The following is a 22699-nucleotide window of genomic DNA, read 5'->3' on the forward strand; positions in this document are numbered from 1 at the left end:
GACTCAATGTCCATCATAGTGAAATGTCAAGTGCCTACCAATCGAATATTTCTGAATCAAAATATTATCTGTCTATATAAATAAAAATCTAAATGTTTGTTTGTTCAAAATCTTAAATCTCTGAAAGTTTTTGAACTGATTGCTTTGAAATTTTGACAAAACGTTGCAATCAAATACGCGTAGGTTTTTTTATTCCTACATTATATAGATGTCACCTGTGACAGTGAAAAACATGTCCTTTTTGAAAAACAGCGCATCTGTTGGATATAAAAGCATCACGCGCCATGGTTTCTCTGTCTGCACAGACAGACTGTGCCACAGAAACGCGTGGCGGGGTAAAGCTAGTGTATTATAAATATACGGAAATCTTCATTTACATAGTATAGAGAAATATAATGCGAAGTATGAAATGTAGAAACTTTTTTTAAGGAATAAGGTATTCGGAATGTTGCGTATGTTTTATAAAGGATAAGGAGAAGTAAAGACAAGACATTAAAATATAATTTATCTTATTTCAAAAGTACAAAAATGTAATTATTACAATCTATTATAGTCAATATAAAAGTTAAACAAAACAATATGATAGGATAGACCACCATACAACTATGTCTTGGTACACATACAGTCAAACTTGGTTATAACAGCATACGATTGTATGAAAACAAGCACGAATTAAAATATCATTTTATAATTGCTCATTATAACCATGACCTCGCTATTTCCGTGATCGTTATAACCAAGTTTGACTGTACATCATTCGCAGTCATAGAACACCTAATACAAACATATTCTTCTGTTGTACTGACTCTTGATATGACTCAAGTACATAAATGATTCACTTGATTGTACAATATTTTCCTTGGGCGTCCCTGACTTATGTCTTATTAAAAAGATGCTACCCATGAAAAAGCAAAAAGCACATATTTTAATTTTAGTGTGATCGGTGATTTTGATACTAAATATGCAGCTATTAAATTTGTGGGATTTTTTTAATGTATGCTATTTTTACAAGTCCATTTAAATATAAAAGAAAATATATACTACTTAACACAGGGTTTCCGGGGGAGATAAGGTGATTCTAGATGATGGTAGAAGTAAAAAAGATAAATAACTCACTCAATTCCTTTGTTTTTTTTTCCATATAAAAATATTTATCCATAGTAGAATATTATTTTCTCCATAGAAACAATTCAACTTTTAACCTGAAAACTACCTTAAAACGTTGAAATTTCGCAAGAAATTATTATTATTTTTTTACTTTTACTATCATGTAGAATCTTCTGCACATTACCCCCGGACATCCTGTATTTCATTTCTGGATCAAAGGTCTTTAACCATATGGGTACACTATACTCATCTCTGTCATTTGTGTTAAATATGTAACGAAATACCGATACGCAGGGTGTTAGGGTCGGACTTGACATTCTTTAACCAGTGATTCCTGACATTATTTGCAGTAAAAAATGTTAATAAAATTTTGGTCTACGGTGAATTTTAAAAATTTAAAACTAAATATTTTTTCTTTCAAAACCAAAACAATTTTTTTTTCTTCCACACATCCCCACGGGTCACTCAGCTTGTACCTGTCCAATACCTATTAATTTTTTTACGTTACCAAGTTGAAAAAAAAAATGTCACTGGAGACCAAAATTTTATTTAAAATTTTTATTCCAAATTTTCAGGAATCACTGGTTAAAGAAAGTCAAGTACACTCCTTTAAACCCTGTATACAGGGTGTATCGGCAAGTACCCGACAAACTTTAACCAGCTATTCCTCAGCACATTTGGAGTAAAAAATGTTATGGGCGCTTTGCTGTCCGGTAACATTTTTTTTCCATTAAAAACAAAAAATAAATAAAAAATCCACACTCCGTCACTGTCATTTGCATTGTTTCTTGCGTTCAACAGCTGTTATTAGCAAGTGCGTCAAAAAGTGTCCTCGCTCTTTCGTACACACTAAATAATAATAATTAAAAATGAGACGAATGGTGCTGTGCCATTTCGTTGTGATTGTAAAAGCGCGCCAACGTAGGTACGTACGTACATTATTCAACGAAACTCGAACAAAATATTGCCAGACGGGTTTTCAAACTTTGACAAAGGATAAAACATTGGTGACATGTGGTGAAAATATGAATAATAAATGTTTTATTAAAAAAAATGTTACCGGACAGCAAAGTGCCCATAACATTTTTTACTCCAAATGTGCTAAGGAATAGCTGGTTAAAGTTTGTCGGGTACGTGCCGATACACCCTGTATATCGATATATTGGTACCAGAGCCTTATAACTCCGAAACCACTGTTTCGAGATAATTGACAATTAAGATTTCGGTGATACATAGTTTGAACTCCCACCAAAATTCGGTTTTTTGGTAGATTGACATGAAATTCTCGAATAATTATTCATTATAACAAGTTTAAAAACATATTTTATTCCAAAAAGATAATTTATCTACTCGAGCGATTGGTGTGCACATACATATATTTACCGTATTATTTCATTAATATCATTCCTCAAAATATTGCATGAAACAGCTTACTGTGGTTTAAAGCCAATGAATCCACCTAGATTACACTGTGTATCCCATATTTCTAGGTTCTATAAATTTGGCACATTATGGCAAGCAATAGGGAATTCTCGTGCATTTTGTAAATAATTTATTTCAATAAAGATAATTATTTTATTATGTGCCTCTTTTTTTTCTTTTTTTTTAAATGCATTTTCATTTTTTTGTAGTTGTTTTAAAAATTGCGTGCTATTTCGGCTGTGAAAACGGTCATGCGCCATCTTGACCGCTACGTCACAAGTGCTACGTCACACCTTTCCCTCCGCCGCCGCCATCGGTTTGCAGGATCTACTTAGGCCGGTCAACAGTGACGTCATCGTTCGCCCTTGAACGCTTGATCAATCACCGGGCGTTCTTAGCTGCATTGAAATATTTCATTCGCGCCTGTTTTTAAAGTCATTATAACTTTAATAAATGATTTTTGAAAATTATGAAAACTATGTATTCTTGTGTCTGAAGTGTTTCTACATATGAATAATTTATAATAAGTGATTTTTTGGTGTGAAGAGAATTCCCTATTGCTCAAAACATTTTTCAAACTTGCCGTAATATGCCAAAAATCGCTCAAGTGGCTATGGAACTTAGCAGCTAATGTCGCACATCTCATCTTGGTGCTCTTTGGAACTGTAACTGAACTATACATATATGTATATATTCTCAATTAATTAATCATACTTTACTAAATACTTCCAAATTCAAACGTGTTGCACTCTAGAACTAGTGTATCGATATAATATATATTATAGCCATATTTAAATATAATATGAATAGTGATTATTATTATCACAGTCTCTCGTAATAAAATCTCGTCGATTTCTCAATTAGAGTCATTCATTTTTTTCGTCTGTGCGGCTGTAGAAATTATTTTTTCCATGCTACTGTCTGAAAAAATATAAGAATATTGTGATGATTATTTTTGATTCATAAAACAAAAACAAAAAAAGTATAGTACTCTCTCAGAAATCCACCGCTCGAATACCAGAAAACTAGGGACTATTAATCGGCCGTTATTATTACTAGATGAAAGCACGTAACTTGCCGGTATTTGTATGCCAAATTTAGTAGTGCGCCGCCTGCCTAGACTCGAGCGCCAAGCTTTGTGCAGCGACAGGTTGGGTTATCTCACTCTAACACACTCAGTTACTGTACCGACAACTAGCTACTATAATTCGTCAATATTTTTAATAGATAAAAGCCACAGACATATGATAGACTAGAAATTAAGGATGAGGGGTAAAATCAACTGTTGAAGAACGAAGAGGGTAAAGCTGACTGTGATTCGTCAATAAATCAATCTGATAGTATATAGGCATCTCGCCTTATAATATCACCACTTAGTTCTTAAAAGTAAAATCTGCTTTTGAATGAATAGACATTTTTACATGGGAGCGCAAATTACTCGCCACGTTATGAACAAATTTGCGAAGACATTTCGGTTAGTGCGCTGTATTCTAGCAAATGTCGAATGTGTTTATGTTCATTTCATTTGGCCACGTTTTTTGTTTGAATAAGTTTACAAAGCATAAACATGACAACTTATATAAAAAAAATAAAAAAAATTATGAAAGATCGATAGCGGTGTTTTTTTGTTTTTACCTGTTTAAAATTTTAGCATATTTTGTGTGTATGCACTATAATCCGCCGCTATCGCTAATTGAACACTTGCCCAGTTTTTGGGGTGGTGAATTTGTGAGAGAGTACAGTATTACATAAATGTAATCATAAATAATATAAACAAAAGGAACTTCGCTTGGAAGTACGCCGAAAACAAACAAACTTCACAGACTGCACCACTGTGCGTAGACGCGATTTGCAGTAGTGCGGGTGAACAATATCAACGACACTTTTGTGAATGCTGTTTCATGCTAATAATGGTTCGTGGCCAATTTTCCATATTTCTGATATCTATATAATTTATGCAATATTTTAAATAAGACTATGTACATAATATATTGATGTGACTTACTGAAACCCTCAAGGCATTTTCAGCATGAAAATATTCCTCTGACTGGGGATGCAACGTCATTTTATATTGCGTTAGTGCCTGACGATCTTTCTGGAGCACCAGACAATCTATGACAGTCCTATGAACCTAAAAAGATAATGAGAAATTCGATTAGGACAAACTCTATGTCAGATGTAATAGAAGTAAAAGATATTAAAAACTGAGGTGTCTAACCTTTTGCTTCTTGGCCAGCTCCAATCTCTGATCTACAGATGTGATATAATTCAAGTATATTCCTAGGAGTATAGAATTCGATCCCAAATCTTTCAGCAGAGCTATCACTTTTGGAAGCGGAATGCTGCAGGATAGAGTTGTTCTACCCAGGAAATTCTGAAAAGCAACGAAAAACATACAAGCAACTTATTTTTAGAAGTGGCCAACCAAACCCTTAACACATTGTAGTCGGGCGCTTCAAACAATAGACTCTAGCCTATAACGGGTGTTTTTCGCGATTAGCGCAAAAATATATCGCTTTCTTAAAATTGATACAATTTCGAAACCAAATAATATTTTCAATTGAAATTTTCAAAGAAATCATATATGACATTTGATCATCAAAAATAAATTATAATTGCTTTGATTACATCATAATTTCACCACATTTCAAAGCTGAATATAAAAATCTGATATTAATTCAGTAAATAGCATTCAATATTCAATATTTGAAAATTACATGTAAAATATAACATGTTTATTTATATCATATAGTTATATAATAAATAATAATATATATTTGCCATGCCCGCAATTTTACAATCTCTGGATGTGTGAAATCTGATCGCGTAAATATTGAACAGTGTCGCCTAAGGCCGAATGCGAACACTGAATTACTCATAAGTTTAATTGCTTCTTGTCAAAAAAGAGTCGGTTGTTATTCAATTAGGCGAGGGCCTAATTGAATAGCCCATTCCACTTATGAATGATAGTATTTATTCTTTCAAGGAATCAGTACACTTCATATGTTGATAATCCATCACACACCATAAGTGCATGTATCATTGGCTTGTAAAGACATTTTCGTAGGGATAAAATCCAATAAAATGCTAATATATTCAAATAATAAAATACCAAACAGTAAACAAAACAGTGCGAGCGGTATGAAAAATAGTCCAATACGTGAAATGACTCAAACTAAACTGGAGATTGAGATCGCATAAAAACTGTAGATTTCTGGCGATGCCTTTACAAGCGGCACACTAGCCAATCCGGACAAGGCATCTCAAATAACGTGGACAGACTGTCGACCTAGAACCCAGGTAGCAAATTACCCTTCAAGGCGTTTTATTTCACGCTGATAACAAACCCGTAAAATGCCGTTTCCCGCCAAAAACCGACAGTCGACAAAAACGGCATTTGCCGTGTCCCGCAGTTGACCAACAGACCGCGAAAAACGGCAAATGCCGTGTCCCGACGACAATGTGTTAAGGTGATTTTGAACAAAAACGGCGTTATTCAAATCATCCAAAAATTATTATTATTATTTATTATATTAAACATGTTGATAATGTAAAAATATGTTCAAAAATAACATATATAAATTTTATACATACTTTTTTAATGAACATTGTTTCAATGATCTCCCAATTTTTATGAACAGCGTGAACATTGAGTGCCGTCCAATCATACTGCTGGGAACATATCTGAAAGAAGAAAAGTACATAATTTAAGTAATATAAACTAATAATTACAATGGTTTCAATAATTTTCTTTTGTTGAATACAAAATGTTTACAATCTTTCTTTCCTTGAGTTCCTACTTGGAATAAATACATATGTATTTAGACCAGAGGTTCCCAACCTTATCTGGCTCACCACCTACTTTTCAAGTACGTTTTTCTTTAAAAAGTATGACAACATAGACGGAAAAGGCGCCACAGGTGAAAAAGATTTGTGAAAAAAGTGAAAGTTGGTAGTGCGGTAGTTTTTTATTTATTTTTAACCCAGTCGTTGCGGGTTTGAACCTATACTAGACTACTGATTCATCAGCACAAGCCACAGTTTTAACTTATAATGATGGAAATGGGTGGATTTACAATTTTCTGAGATTATGTATTTGTAATCTGGGAATGCTGTATTTCTAAATTTAAAATAATAAACTGTTTTCTCTACATATTTATACATTATTTAAAGGATTTTTGGAAAACATTAACAATCAAAAAAGTACTGTTAATCCATCAATAATACCTAAATACATACTAATTGAAAGGTTCATCTGCAACATTCTTGCAATGATGTACCTATGACTTGTTGATTATTTAGGAATATGTTTTTATTTTATTTTTTATTCTTTTGACCCCCATTTCAGCCTTTCACCGCCCCCTTGAAGCCCTTCACCGACCCCCACTTTCCCTCGAGGCCACCACCGCCCCTTGGATCTCACCAACGCTCCCAGGGAGGGTAACTCTGGGAATCTCTGATTTAGACCAAGCATTCATGTTTCAGGAATAGTATCTGAGCATCTTTCTGCAGATAATACTATAAAATGTATGTACATATTACACATTCAAGATATTTGTTTCATTATTCAGTTGAAAGCTGACATGCAAAATTCTGTTCTAATTTACTTGTTGCTGTTGACAGAATGTCTGTGGTGAAGCAATCTTTCCATTTCCCTCAGCCCAGTGATGGGTGCAACAGTGGGTTAGATTTAGTAATGCTGACTTGTTGTTCAGTTCGGCGATACCAATGCACTTCTGCCATTCTACAGGGAAAGAAAAAAAACAGTTATTAATCCTCATGAATATGAATTAAACACATTGCCAAGACACCTCCATTGTGTTCATTGCAGACTCAGTCACTATTTTTCCTCAGCTCTCTTTGTCTGGAATCACCAATTGCACATATTCCCTCTAGAATCTTTCATATATTTTTTTTTTTATACAACACCTCACAAGATTGTCCCTGCCTGTGCAGTGTACAGACAGGGGAACTATGTCACCACCCGGTTAGGCGGCGTTGTGAGGCGGAATAAGGTAGGGGCTGTAGGAAGGGATTTGTTAATGTGGACCTTGAAGAGGCTCGGATTATAGGAGGGAGGAAAAACAGATGCCGGTAGCTCGTTCTACATACGAGCCGACTTACACAAAAACGAGTCGTAAAAACAGCCCGTTCTCATGAAGCCAACGTCAACCGTGAACGGGTGTTCAGCTCGTGTCCGTCGAGTTTCGCGCACGTGCACCGGTGCATCAGGAATCAATGCTGCTAGCTCCTTGGAGCAGGCTCCATTGAAATACCTGTAGAACAGACACAGCATGCCTACATTGCGTCTATGCATTAGAGAAGGCAATCGGTCTGTTAACAACGGATTGTCAATCAGACAGATCGCTCTCCTTTGCACAGATTCAAGCAGGTTTATTAAGTATTTTGGGGCACCAGCCCAAAGGTGGCTTCCAAATTCAATAGTTGGGCGGACTTGAGACTTGTACAGGGTCAGCAGCTGGTCACTGTTGAAGAATCTCCTAGCCCTGTACAAGACGCCCAACTTCTTGGAGGCCTGATTTACTCGGGCTTCTATGGATCCCCGATACTTGAGCCGGTCTGATATAGTAACTCCAAGCATTTCAATGGAGTCTTTATTGGGGAGAGTGCTACCATCAAATTGCACCAGACAGTCATTGATCAATCAACATAAATTTATTTCGTAGTCATTGGTTGTTATTATATCCACGTCATCTCATCTGGGATAAAATTACAGATAGACTCATTTATAAAGGAGTATCAAGAGTTCAAAGACAAGCACTTCTCAAAAAGGGAAGCTCATAACAGTCTGTCACACAGTGTGACACTTGCTTTGTATCTCATGAATTTCATCAGTAGCCTGGACACTAGAACGCACCATTTAAAAATAAATATATACACAATGATGCAGTACATTTTCTTTTGACTATTACACTAGGCTAATGCCCCTGTTGTGGTAGTCATTTGATTTAGCTTTGGCATGTGCTCAGGATTCCAGCAGAATGACTATAATAATAATAATAATATTTGGCTAATTTATATAGCGCCGTTTTCGTGAGAAATCACCTCAAGGGCGCTGTACAAATTTATTTCTTAAATAGTTAATACTAGAACTACTGACTTATCTCTAAGACTTATATCTAGTGACTTACGACTAAGGCCTATAACTACTATCTTAACGTCATATATACGAGTATTTACATATTTAGCAACTTACAACTAAAATTAATATTAACAATCTAATCTTACTAACGCCAGAAGAAGAAGGAAGTTCTATTATATTAGGGTGTTTTTATTGTTAGCTGGATATTTATGATAAATGAATGAAATTAATGAATAAAATCAATCGTCAATCTTAAACGCATTTAGATGATTCATCTGCCAACAATTAAACCGATTGACTTGTTATGTTCCCGCTGATATTGTCCATGTCCATGGGTAGGCAAGGAAATAGCAACATTGAATTAACGGAATTGCTAGATAATGGAACAATTACGGTATAAAAAAATATACCGTAATTGTTCCATTATAATAACATATATTTGGATAGAATGACGGATTTATGGAAATGAGTGTCTGAAAAAGTGAGTTTTTAGTTTGGATCTAAATTCTGTTGGGCTGGTTATACATCTCAATTACATAGGAAGTTTATTCCAAGCCTTAGGGCCGGATACTCCGAATGCAATACTATAGTACAGTATTTCGCCGGCAAGTACAGAAAGTTTCCATCCCGTGTTTTTTTTAAATGCAGGGGCTGTTTAAAGAGATCACAGATAATAGAAAAGATGGATAATAGAAATTTGGCTTGGAGGCATGCCGATACGAGCTATAACCAAACTGAACGCACTCTCAAAGTATCCAGCGCGGTGGATTCAATGATAGGTATGCGTTTTGGTGAGTAGGTAGGAACAAAGACACCGCTGTGCGTATATGCGGGTGAACGATGTTGGCGACACTTTTATGCACGCGGTTTCTCACTAATAATGGATAGAACATCTCCCTTATTTCTATTACCTGTAATGGTGATGGTAAAATCCAGCGTTGTTCCTATTTTCATCAATTATCGTAGATTGGCGATACCATACAAAATAACCTACCTAAGAGTTTGATGTAATTTGTGAGCACGGTGGTATGGAATGGTTCCACATTGGGCTGAGTGAAGTGATTAGCTTGAAGGTTCTTTAGTTTGTTCACAAGGACATCAATGGAGGAGGTGGCGGTTACCATTATCATTTGGAACTGCTTCATCTGAAAAAATACAATCGAAAAATTACAAAACTGAATCTTTTCAGCGTCCATACTTTGCTAAGAAATAGAAGAGAATGTTGTGAAATGATTTTATTATCACTATTTATTTTTATGGGACATCAACGTACAGAGATAGCCGCCAATGGACCTCAATGTTATATGCAACATGATTAAAAAAACATATTAAGCTCATTGTTGATACAGCTGTTTTGTCAAATGAAAACATATGTTAAAACGTAGGTAAAAATCTAGCACATTCACAACATTTCAGAATATGTATTTTTTGAAATAATAATAACATTGAGAATACATACAGCAGCCTCAGAACTTCTTCCTAGCATTCTGAAATAATAATAGAAAAACCCATTAGAAAAATATCTGCTAAAATAAACGAACACAAAATTGAATGTTTATATCACATTTACCTAACATGTAATATAATTATTTTTAACATACTCACTGCAATGTACTTACTACAGCACATAATACATGTATCTATAATATTATTAATTACTAATAAATAACTACAATAATGTACTGTACACTCCTCTTCCAACCACAAGCTACCTATTTCATGGAAACATAATGTAAATACTATTTTACATGTATGTACATACTTATTATTTCAAATTTATTTAAAATAATTTTGGTTTACAATTTATATTGATCATTAGATAGGCAACATATTACGCTATACGCATCATGGCTTAGCCTATTTCAGCAATGGGAATGTATGTCGAGCGATATACTGAAATAGGCCAAGCCATGAAAATATAGCGTGGTCTGTCACAGGCTTTATTGTACTGACATAAAGGAAGATAGAAATAATACATACATACTAACATTACAGTAAGATACATGTAGTCTGAAAATGTATACAAAAGTATAGTAGTTTGGAAAAGTATAATTAGTTGTATGGAAAAGTGTATTTAAAAAGATTATATTTTTTAACTTACGTCAAGAGATCAACCAGCTCGTGTGTTTTTAATCTCGTCATCAAGTAACTGACATAATGGTTAACAGCGGCAGGTCTAGAAGACAGCATTTGAAACACTATTTTCCTTTTCAGTGTTTGAACCAAGAAAACAATCACCTGTAGAAAATTTTGAATTAATCATATGCATCAAATGGTGACCAGATAACTCATCAAATAACAATTCAACACACCTTTAAAACATTATATAAAGTGATGAAACAACAACTAGGTGAAATAGGTTAGTTCATAGGTTTTTTTTTCATCGCTTTTAATAAGTTTACATCACTTTTATCACTTCTTAAATGTGTGTAATTGTTATAGTGGAAATAATGTCCCAAATATAGTATTACACAAAGGGTATTTTCGCCAAAGTTTGTACACGTTTTTATGTTTTCCATTGTGTTACTTTCATATTTTATTTTTAAGTTTTCACCAATACCAGATTACAGAAATTCTGGGACTAACTACCATAATATTTAAGTACTTCTCATTGCACAGAATACTAATAATAATAATAATATTTGGCTAACTTATATAGCGTCGTTTTCGTGAGAAATCACCTCAAGGGCGCTGTACAAATATATTTCTTAAATAGTTAATACTAGAACTACTTACTGACTTACGTCTGAGACTTATATCTAGAGACTTACGACTAAGGCCTATAACTACTATCTTAATAAAATATATATTTACATATGTAGAAACTTGTAACTAAAATTAATATTAACAATCTAATTTTACAAGCGCCAGAAGAAGCGGGCAGAAGTTCTATTATATTAATGGAGGGTAAAAAAAATTGCACGGTCACGGAATGGATCTAACGGATTCCATATCAGATGTTAAATTTGATTTTTTTCAATGTTCCAAATTTACAAAAAACTGTATATTTTTCAAGACATCGCAAAATTAATTTTATACACCTAAAATTAATTTAGAAATCAGACTTTATTTTCTTTAATGCAAAAATGGTAAAAACATACTACCTTTTATCTAAATAATTAATTAAAAGCATGTATACATGTTCGACAGTTATATTTAAGTAACTAAATAAGTAAGTTAATAAATTTGCATGTTAAAAATATATAAATTTTTAATATTCTATAATAGATAACTATGAAAAATCCAATCAAAATTGTGGGACATGTTAAAACGCAATGTACAAACTTTGGCAAAAATGCCCATATATTTTAGTTTTATATGTTGACCAAGATAACACTTCTTTATAAGCAAATAGATAAAGGTTTTATCAATTATGTAGGTAACTTGTTATCGTTCTCTAACATAACTGCAGATCACCAATGAACAAACGACAGTTCACTTTGACTAAATTAAGCATGAGAACTGTAGTTTGTTCATATGCAATCTGCAGTCGTGCTCGGAAATGATGACCAGTTACCAACATTATAGACAAAACCTTTATTGATTCGCTTTTGCAAGGGGGGGGGGGCAGGAAAGACAAAAACTGAAATGGAGCTTATTTAATGTTGATGAAGACATGCATAAATGGAGCTTATTTAATGTTGATGAAGACATGCATAAATAGAGCTTATTTAATGTCGATGAAGACATGCGTTAGTGGAGCTTATTTAATGTTGATGAAGGCATGAATTTATGGAACTTGTTTATTGTTGATGAAGACATGAATTAATGGAGCTTATTTAATGGTGATGAAGACATGCATAAATGGAGCTTATTTAATGTTGATGAAGACATGAATTGATGGAACTTGTTTAATATTGATGAAGACATGCATTAATAGAGCTTATTTTATGTTGATGAAAACATGCATTAATGGAGCATATTTTATGTTGATGAAGACATGCATTAAAATAACTCAATTACTACGACAATTAACTAAATTATATTCAATCGTGGTCTAATTTTAGAAAAAACAATCTAATTATAATTATAGAGTATGGCAAACGAGAGAATGCGTCTGATGGTAGACTTTCAGAAACCCATTTTGGCAGATCGCAAAAAATCACCATTCTGGATTCCTCAATAACTGCGACAAAGCTGTGAAATATGCGATAGACAAAATGCATTCTTTAGTTTACTAAGCTATTGTGGTTTTTATGGTGAGTTAATGCTTACCACCAAAATGGCGTTTCCATCTCCGATAGCAATAGCTCCGTCCAATAGTTGTGTCTTTGACTTGAGACTTTTGTGGTGGTACAGAGAGCACGGTCTTCCTACGACCAGTCTCTTCAGTGTTATTGAAACGCTGGGGAATGACACGTCACTAGACGTCCCCTTCCCTCCCGCAGGTTCAATACCTGCCTGGGCTGAAATTACTGAAACAGAAGAATTTGAAATATTTTGTTAAACATGTTACATATCGTTAAGAAATTTGTTTTTAAGCGAGATCATGAATTATAAAGTTAGGTAAATATTTCCCTAACCGCTGCACTTTTATGGTCACAAATTATGGAAATTACACTTTATTTCAACTTAATGACTACAAGAAACAATGATTTACATAGGGATAGATGGTAAAAGATACATTATAAATCTATTTTTATTCAATCAAAGTAAAAAATTGCAGCGAAGCGTAAATTTGTGGAATGGCACTTGCGAATGTTTCGTTTCAATATAAATACGCATAAATTACCCAAGTAATCCAAACTAAGAACCAAATTACTTATTTGCTGCATGTAAATAAGTGTAGTAAATTTAATAATTGTTGAAACATACTGTAATTTCCATAATCTGTGCCCAAAAGCATGAGGGTCAGGGAAATACATAGTTGTATTAACTGTAAGTAACAGTATATTTTAAGGTAGAAGATTATTGATGAAACAAAAAATTAAAAACGGACTGGAGTTCCTTATTTCGGACCTAAATTAGTATGTAGAAAGGGAAGTATTATGTATATAGGAAATAACTACTTAATTTTATCGGAAATATAAAATAACAGAAATATAAATAACAACTACTGATGACGAGTTAATGGAATTTACTCACTTTTTTGTAAGGCTTTGTCAGAAATGACACAATGCAATGGCAGCAATGATTGTTTGTTAACATCAAAGCTGATGCTTCCTTCAAGTGAAGAATTTTGATCAAGACCAGCCCTCACTTCTGCTCCCAATTTGAAGAACTGCTGTGATGATAGCTGAATTAACAAAAAATAAGGCAAACTTCTTGAATTCTGCCTAGTGCTTAACACATATCGGCCAGGTATTTTTGGCTGAGTCCGGGCGAAAATAAAGGTCCCTTGCGAATTTCTTTACTTTGTTTTAAATCGCTATATCTTCGAAAATATTTTAATAAAAATTTCTGCATAGTAACTCAGCATTACCAAAGCTATAAAAGTACTAAATGAAAATCGAATATTATTTGAAATGTAATTCAATTAACCTTGTAATACGTTTATTATGGTCCGCCTAGCGGTATTTGCTCATACCTGCTTTCTTTAAATAAGCCCGACATCTCTCGCTCGCTTGAACATAGGAGTTGAGTGGATGCGGAACCGAGAAAGAGATTCGAATCGGGTTTTACGGTCATAAAAACCCTCATTCCAGGAATTGAATTCTTTCACTGACAAATAATATACTATCCTTTTGTTGAAATACCGATGTAAACGAAAGGCATGAAAATAAAATTTAAAAAAGACTTGCATTACGATTTGATAATTATGTACATATAGTTGGGACCTTTACAAAGAGATTGGTATATAATATTCATGTAAAAACATTGAATAATTCCGTCTTTTCTGCCACGAGGCATTTTATGAAATGAGGCTGGCGCAAAAGGTAGAACTACCCATCCCGGCCTTAAGCATCAATCGACCGAACGGGTAGAACTACCTTTCCCGGCCGAAGTGTGTTAATATGCAAAACTTATAAGTAGCACTCGGTTTCAACTTAATTACTACAAGAAACAATTATTTATGTCGGGGGAGATGGTAAAAGGTGAATCAATGTTAAGATTGAAGGTTGGGAAACACGCATAAATATAACCCAAACTAAAAACCTATTTTGTGCATGTTTACTCAAACCCCCGACTTAATTAGTTGTTTCTGTTAATAATTAAATTGAAATCAAGTGTTGTTTTTTTAAACAGCCTTTGAGTTGAGAAATTCGACAAAATTCAGACATCATTTTTCGACAGAAATTCGACAACTTTACCAAAATTAAAACACTTGATAAATTATGCAAATGCTTGACTATTAAAATTAACATATTGCGATCTAACCTCATCATCTTCAAAACTGTAAGGTTTCACTTTTACTTCACTGTAGTTCCAATAATCATCTTCCTCTGACATTTTAAAGAGTAAAAATGACTTGGTTAGAAATGAAAATAACTGCGTCCAAGTCCAAAACAACCGTCTGACATAAACTTTCACATTAAATATTTTGACAGCGATATCAGAGTACTTGGTGATATTTGACAGCGATAAACAAATATGAAGATAACAACATTCACAGCGATATGTTGGTCAGCCTGAATGTAGTGCAACAGCTACATAATTCATCTTGAAAACCTACCTGACAATAAATAATATTGCCTAAGGAAATTTTTTCCACTGGTAGCCCCAGAGCTGTTACGGTTCATATTCCACGGGCACCAACAATACAAAACTAGAAGAATAAAAATAAATAATATAAAATTCAAAATCCCACCGAACTTGACTTTTGTGAATACTATTTTATCGATAAAAATTTGTTGCTAAATATTTCGTTTCCTTCATATCATTTGCCAAAAATGAAACGATCTGTTGATGAATTTAGGCGAACGGTAATATTGTTTTGATTCACATTTATTTGAAAATCCATTCAAAACTTCAGGGTTATGTGTCAAAAACAGTTCAACAAATAAAAATTCGACCGTATTTTATAATTTATTTGCGTTTTTTTAAACTCTTTTGTATTGGTCTCAATTGCTCATTATCATAGCGATTTATCAATAAATACGTAGAAATATTTCTTGTCAAAAACTCTTCACACTTTTTGTTTTTACTGAATCCAGTAGCCATGTATTCCGTCTATTTGGCAATTCCTTTTATTATAACACATTGTTTCAATAAACCATTTAACGCTGTTTTAGGCGAAAGATGTCGAATCCAGACTAGACATGTTACAATGGAAGATGGAGGCCCTCTCCCAGAATGGCTTCAAGACTGATAACCCTGATTTAATGTCCCAGCAAAACCCTGTCACCGTATCCAAGTTACTAAAGGAATTCACTAAGGTTAGCAAGCAAAAACAATATTAGATAATCAATCTCTATTTTTTAAAAGAAAATATTAGTATTTTACTCACAGGAACCATAAAAAACTCATTATGGGGACAGAACAATACAGCAAACAGTACAGTTTTATGGTATTAGAATTTGGTTATCATGTTCTGCTTTTGTGATGATGATAACTCTTGATCGATTCATCGTGATATGATGACAATTGACGTAGTGCATCTCTTTACTAAGCCATTAGCTATAAAACGTTAATAATAACGCAATTTTCGCCAAATCCTCTATAAATATTCAAGTAAATAACGAATTTACTTGAATACGGAAAAGAAGTCACTGCCTTCTATATAATATATGATACATTAAAGTTTTCACTGTGAGGCCATTAGCTTTTTTGCGGGTAATATTATCAACTTGCATATTGAAATTATTTTTACAAATGTTTTTCTTTAGTTTTACCTTGAATTTTTCGCATGTTCAAGCGTCCAAATATTATTATAATTGTCTAACCCTCGGTTTAATTACAAAATTTTCAGGTAAAAAACGACTTCTCAGGTGTTAAGCAAGAGCTAAAGCAGGAACTGGAGAAGATGAGCAATGAGTCCACCCAACTGCAGGAACGATTGGAATCTATGAAAGAACGATTTGATCAACTCAAAGAAAATGTCGGAGAACCTCCTGAATAAGGAATTTACCCACTTTACTATGATTGTTTAAACATTATCTACCTAAATTCTCAATGCGGAATTGAAATTGTGCGAGAAAAGTTTTTTGTGTAAAAAATAAATTGTAAATCTGTTTTCCAACATCGAAATTACATAAATGCCAGTATTGTCATTCACCTAGTGGCCCAGTAATGGGTGGTATATTTAAATTTAACATTGTTTGTTTCCAGATGATGATTGTAGAATAGTGGTTTATTTTTTAGTCTTCCTGCTTTTTTTCATGAACTTTGGTATATTTGAGATTACATGGCTGTATGAATTTGAAATAGTAATTATTGTAAGGTTATTGAATTAGGTATTTACAGAAAATAGGGAAATGATTAATACGCACGTTTTTAGTATAAAAACAAAACACTACGTAGCAGTAAATAATAAAGAGAAATAAATTTTTATAGTTTCCGTAAATTGAAATTAATGCATTTTGATAGTTATTTCATTAAAATTGATTGTTTACTTGGTGACCATTGTTATTGATACGGAAGTTTTATCCCTCTACGATGCGTATGGAATTTAGTAAATTTCTCAAATCCATATATGTATATGATATTGGAAATAATTGGCACACTTCTACAATATCAACTTTCTGGTTTGGAATTTTCATTGGCAGTAACGAAATACATTGAAAACATTTAAAACTGCACCTCAAGCTAGTAATAATTTCACTGGACTGCAAATGTAACCAACCGCACTATTAGGGTTATGTTAGTTTTTTTTTTCTTCTCTTATTTAACCGAAAATATCAACCTATGATCCTAAAATAGGTGCTCAGTTTGTGTTTAATTAAGAATAATATTTTAAAACACAGGCCTAAAATAATCCATTTTTATACATTTATCTTAAAACATGGCTTGAAAAGACATAAAATTATTTGTTTTTTAACAATATAGCATTTTTTATCAAAATGCATTATTTTCCTTTTCCGGAAACTGAAATACTTCTCACTGATGCAAAGTATTTTTATAAGATAAGTGTGTGAATTAAGCGTGTCCCTATTTTCTGTATTGAATCAGATTTCTTTGTGGCTGTAACCACTGAAAACATCATATGATAGAAGTGTGTTGTGGGCGTGTCGTTGTGCCTGAAGTTTACTTAATTTTTCCAAAAATTTTAAAATATCGAATTTCTTACTTGAACAGATAATCTATTTCATTGGCCTATCAGAGACCCAGGAGTCGTAAAGTCTTATGTAAATTGGCGACAATGGTTTTTATAAAACGCTACAGACCGTACTTATATGTATACTATAATTCTACGGTTTTCATTTCTACACTTTAAACTTGTACGCATTTTGCTTCTAGTGATATTATTTCAAATTAAAATGTGTGTTTGAGTATGAAACAGATTTTGCAATTGATTAATTGAAAAGATGTTGCTGCTTTACAAATTTTGGATTAGAATAAATACTGTGGTGTTATTTTATAGCCTGATTTTGAAAAAGGGATTCTTCACATATCCTTTGCATGGTTGGACGTTTCAACGCAATATAATATCTCATGCGGAACGTTTTGACACAATGTATGTGTTTCAGCGAAACTTCACGGATCACATGTGCAATATTTGTGTACGAGAACAGACGATGATGAATCACATATGTTTCACCCACATTGATCAGGTTAAAGAAGTGGAAAGTCAACAATACATTGATAATAATATAAACCTAACCATAAATTAATAAGTATTCATGTCCTAGATCTTAAGAAACAAACAGAACTTGTGAATAGTTGTGATATTTTTGCAAATAAAATACTTTTATAATATGTATTATTTTGTTGTTATTTAAAACTCTTCTTTTTATGAATACTAAATAATTCTCTACAAATAAGCCTCTAATGTCCGGTTATGTAGTGCACTCCCGAAAAAAACTACTGTGAACAAGACTCACTTGGATTATGACATTACTACAGTTTGAACAGTGTATCAATATTTTTGTTATTTGTTTTTGGGGTGTTATGCCGTGTTGCGCTAACTCCTTCTTTAGCCAACGTTTCGGACAGCATTGCAGTGTCCATCATCAGGGCAGATGTGTTATTATAACACATCTGCCCTGATGATGGACACTGCAATGCTGTCCGAAACGTTGGCTAAAGAAGGAGTTAGCGCAACACGGCATAACACTCCAAAAACAAATAACAAAAATACTTTTGGCCATGAAAATCTTAAATGATAGTGTATCAATACTTCATAGAGAGCCCTTGAGGTGATTTTGCACAAAAACGGTGCTATACAAATCATCAAAATATCATTATTACACACTTCCACTGATAGGAATGCGGCCTGGTGTGGATTCCAGGACGCACAAGGGAGCTAAAAAAACCTGTGGTATATTTCATGCAACAAATTCTATAACAAATGGTGCTGGTATGCATCTCGGAGCCAAAATTCGTTATTCAAGTATGCAGATGGTATGCGGCGTTGGAGTTGCTGGATTCGGAACCGAATTTAAGATTACCGAATGCATTCGGGTGACATATATTTGTTAGTGTGTAGGCTTTAAACCTACGCGCTTATGCAGATTTATTCACATTTATAATAATACTACGCGTATCACAATATTTGCGTCATCGAGAATGATTAATTCATCATTGGGTTAGCTGGAAGAAATAGGATTTACCTATAAGCTATACGTTTTGTATTCTGTATTTTTGTGCAATAAATGCTTTTTGAATTTGATTACTGGTTTTATTGACTTTTTTCTGCATTTCCTATTTTATACATATTCCTTGGCTAGGATCGTTTCAAGTCGCTAGTGTATTTGGCACTCATTGATAATTTATTTACTGTTATTTTTAAACTTCATACACAAATCATTGTGATAATTCTTTTAGAAACGGTCTTCCAGATCTGCAGTATACGTATCACGTCATTTTTAAATGACGTGTAAAATATATTCAATGAAAAAGAAAAGCTGCTCACAAAAAGCCGAAATTCTGTCCTTTTTATAAATCGCTTTAATGTTGGACTCCCGATAATTTAGACCATGTATGGCCACTGAAAATAAGGAACTATCTCTTAATTTGATGAAAATTATTTCCTCTTTCTTATATATAAAAAGAACCTTTAAAGGGTAACATTAATTTTAGTATTAGGAACATCCTGCCGCCAGTTTGAAGTTATGTCTTCAGCTTTGCGAAAAAATGTCACAATGGATCAAGTGATACGCGCTCTGTCTTGTCTGTACGGTGCTGCTGGAGCGAGCATCACATGATACGCTGGGCTTAACCCAGTGGCGGCGTGTGATTGAAAAATATATTTTGTGTTTTTAATTGCAAAATATATCATCAGACAGCAAACGACATATTGTATATTTTTTACTCCAAATATGGTCATACATCGCTGGTTGAAATCCTTCGGCTATGTACTGATACACCATGTATATGGTAGTGTCGCTACAGACTGCAAAGTTTACCATGTCAAGCTGTTTTGACCACCCACCCGAATTTCAACACTTTAGTTATTTATCCTCTTCGTACCATTGATGGTTAGTACCGTGTGCACAATTGTCACCAACATCGTTCGCCCATATTACTGTAAATTGCATCTACGCACAACCTACACACTAAACGCATATCTTTCCAGTATTATCCGTGCAGTCTGCTCATAGCTCGGTGACAGTAGACATTCTTCCATGCCACATCTTCTTCTGTTTCTATTATCCGTTTCTTATGATATACGCTACATGCAATGCATTTGTGTTGCGCATATTGCAGATCAAAAGGTGTCGCCAAGATTTACTTAGATTTAGAACACAATAATTCGGTCGTCGCGGATGCAGTGTTGTAATCAACTACTATCGGGCTAAGGCAATCCTATTAGAAAATATTAAAGGACGGCGCCGCGAATCAAAACGATTTAAATACAAAATGGTGATGAAAATTGCACAGCTTTTTCTCTCATGAATTTAAAGATCACTGCAACTATTTTCAGATTGTGACATATTTATGAAATCGTCAGTTCCGTAGAGAACTATGCTGTGCAAAAAAGGAAACCAAGAAACCACGTATTTGATTCACATTTTTCAAGTATTCTAACTAACTAACCATCACGCCGTTTCCCCGCAGGGGTAGGCAGAGAGGACAGACCGCCAAACAACTCGGTCTTGGCACACACTTCTTGCTTCATTCACATTCATACATCTTCTCATACATACTCTTCTATGATTCTGACTCTTGACATGGCCCGACTCGAGTATCTGATTAACTTGATCGTGCCATGTCTTCCTCGGGCGTCCCCGACTTCTGCTACCATTCGCATTTGCATCATATATCCTCCTTACACTCCCTTCGTCGCTCATTCGCTTTACATTCCCAAACCATCTAAGCGTCCCTTTCTTTGCGGATCTCCACATTCCTCACACGATCAAACATGGTTTTACTACACATACGTCTCAGGGATCTCATTTCAACAGCATTCAATCTACTTTCATCCTTTCTTTACAAGTTCCATGCCTCACTTCCATACATCAGGGTAGGTACCAGCACTCCATTGTGGACTGCTAACTTCGCTTCTTTGGACATTTTTTTGTTAACGCCAACTGCGTTCAGTCCTCCATTAACAGATTTACCTGCATTTACCCTTCTTTCAATATCTCTGTCAGCCTTCCCATCTCTCGTAAACATATTTCCTAAATACACAAACTCATCCACCTGCTCCAAGTATTCCTCATTCACAACTATATTGCACACTGTTTTCGTACTCTCTCTTTTAAACACCATTACTTTAGACTTACTTAAATTCATCATTAACTCATTCTTCATGCATACTTCGTTCATCCTAGACACGAGAGACTGTAGATCATCCATACTATTAGCAATCAGCACCGCATCATCAGCATACAACAGGCAACATACTTTCAGATTACTCAAATATTATTATTTATTTATTGATTATTCAAGTATTCAATATGGAAAAACGTATTTAACCCTTCGTGGGCAATGTGGCCTGGCTAGGCCATTTTGATTTTCAAATGTGATTTTTTTCCGTTGACTTTTTGTCAAGCGGTATCAATATACTCAGGGCCGGCCCTATGCGTCCGCAATTAGAGCAGTCCGTTTCGGGTGCCAAATTGTTTCATAAAAACGACGCTAGACAAAAATATAAACCATCTGAATATTGTTGATTACAGCGATCACCTACCTCTACTGGTTTTGACAAGGAACGCCAAAATTTTACTCGCGCCAGGAGCTGTTTAGCTCAGGGCTGGCCATGAATATACTACATAACTCGGCGAGCCTATTGTCGGTGAGATTTTGTTTAGGTGGTAGAGTAAAAAAAAAAAGACAAAAACTTCAAAGACTGTACCACATGGCCTGGGCAGGCCATCGCATATGGCATCAAGGCCTAGAGGGTCAAATTTATAATGGAAAACTTCTAGATGCTGATCGTGAAGTGAATCAAGGTGTACGAGTGATGTTAGATTTAGTCGACAAGTATTGCTTTACCGCCCGAATAGTATACTGCGATAACTTTTTTACGACACTCGACTTGGCCAGAATTCTGATGGAAAAGGGACTTGCCATCGTTGATACTGTATGTGCAAACAAAGTGTTTGTCCCTTTATATACACATATACAGCATATTGGCACGTTCATGCACACTATTTGCACACCTGCCTTTATCTAAAACTAGTTTGGTAGCCTACACCTTTTATATGGCCTGGTCAGGCCACATTGCCCATACATAATGGTAAAAGTGCATTGCCCATCGGAGGGTTGAAACTCTGTCAAAACCTAGAGGTAGTTAACACAAACTAGTTTTCCAAAAAAAACCAACCATCTATCTCCAGGTGTAAATAGGTATTGCAGCCAGAGTACACACACTGCATGACTTTGTAATTGACTTCGCAATTACATCACTGACAGAAATGTATAGGTACATATTATGCATCAAAACACATAGTCGTACAGTAAAATAATTTTAAAGAATCCCTTGCTTATGTAGTGGTGTACTGGATGGATCAAAACAATTATTTATTTATTTTACGCCTATTAAGGCTTTTACATACATATACAGGGTGTCCGGAAACTCGTAGT

At 34.3% G+C, this 22699-nt stretch overlaps 2 protein-coding genes across 2 annotated transcripts; one reads left to right on the forward strand and one right to left on the reverse strand.

Annotated features, from left to right (window-relative positions):
• Positions 1 to 523: 523 nt before the first annotated feature.
• Positions 524 to 15138, reverse strand: Vps16B (Vacuolar protein sorting 16B). Its single transcript, XM_089640293.1, has 11 exons — positions 14951 to 15138; positions 13718 to 13868; positions 12848 to 13047; positions 10734 to 10870; positions 10092 to 10119; positions 9627 to 9777; positions 7137 to 7273; positions 6124 to 6213; positions 4748 to 4903; positions 4535 to 4660; positions 524 to 3450 (listed from the first exon to the last, which is right to left on the reverse strand). Exons 1-11 carry the CDS (start codon positions 15020 to 15022, stop codon positions 3430 to 3432), a joined length of 1269 nt encoding a protein of 422 aa, XP_089496419.1. The 5' UTR covers positions 15023 to 15138; the 3' UTR covers positions 524 to 3429.
• Positions 15139 to 15298: 160 nt separating this feature from the next.
• On the forward strand, positions 15299 to 16707 carry LOC149417419 (uncharacterized). The gene is made up of 3 exons (XM_089640294.1): positions 15299 to 15495; positions 15805 to 15948; positions 16482 to 16707. Exons 1-3 carry the CDS (start codon positions 15463 to 15465, stop codon positions 16629 to 16631), a joined length of 327 nt encoding a protein of 108 aa, XP_089496420.1. The 5' UTR covers positions 15299 to 15462; the 3' UTR covers positions 16632 to 16707.
• Positions 16708 to 22699: the final 5992 nt, after the last annotated feature.

Source organism: Hesperophylax consimilis, chromosome 15 (genome assembly GCF_061612785.1).
Source record: "Hesperophylax consimilis isolate HC1 chromosome 15, BYU_Hcon_1.0, whole genome shotgun sequence".
Lineage (NCBI taxonomy): Eukaryota > Metazoa > Arthropoda > Insecta > Trichoptera > Limnephilidae > Hesperophylax > Hesperophylax consimilis.

Excerpts from the sequence above, each read along its gene's own strand:
- Vps16B (XM_089640293.1), bottom strand. The coding sequence starts at position 15,022 with ATGTCAGAGGAAGATGATTATTGGAACTACAGTGAAGTAAAAGTGAAA. Across the intron at positions 4,904-6,123 it reads AAACAATGTTCATTAAAAAA|AATTTCCTGGGTAGAACAAC; the intron begins GTATGTATAAAA and ends GTTGCTTTTCAG. Across the intron at positions 3,451-4,534 it reads AAAATGCCTTGAGGGTTTCA|ACAGTAGCATGGAAAAAATA; the intron begins GTAAGTCACATC and ends ATATTTTTTCAG.
- LOC149417419 (XM_089640294.1), top strand. The coding sequence starts at position 15,463 with ATGAAACGATCTGTTGATGAATTTAGGCGAACG. Across the intron at positions 15,496-15,804 it reads TTGATGAATTTAGGCGAACG|GCGAAAGATGTCGAATCCAG; the intron begins GTAATATTGTTT and ends ACGCTGTTTTAG. Across the intron at positions 15,949-16,481 it reads TACTAAAGGAATTCACTAAG|GTAAAAAACGACTTCTCAGG; the intron begins GTTAGCAAGCAA and ends CAAAATTTTCAG.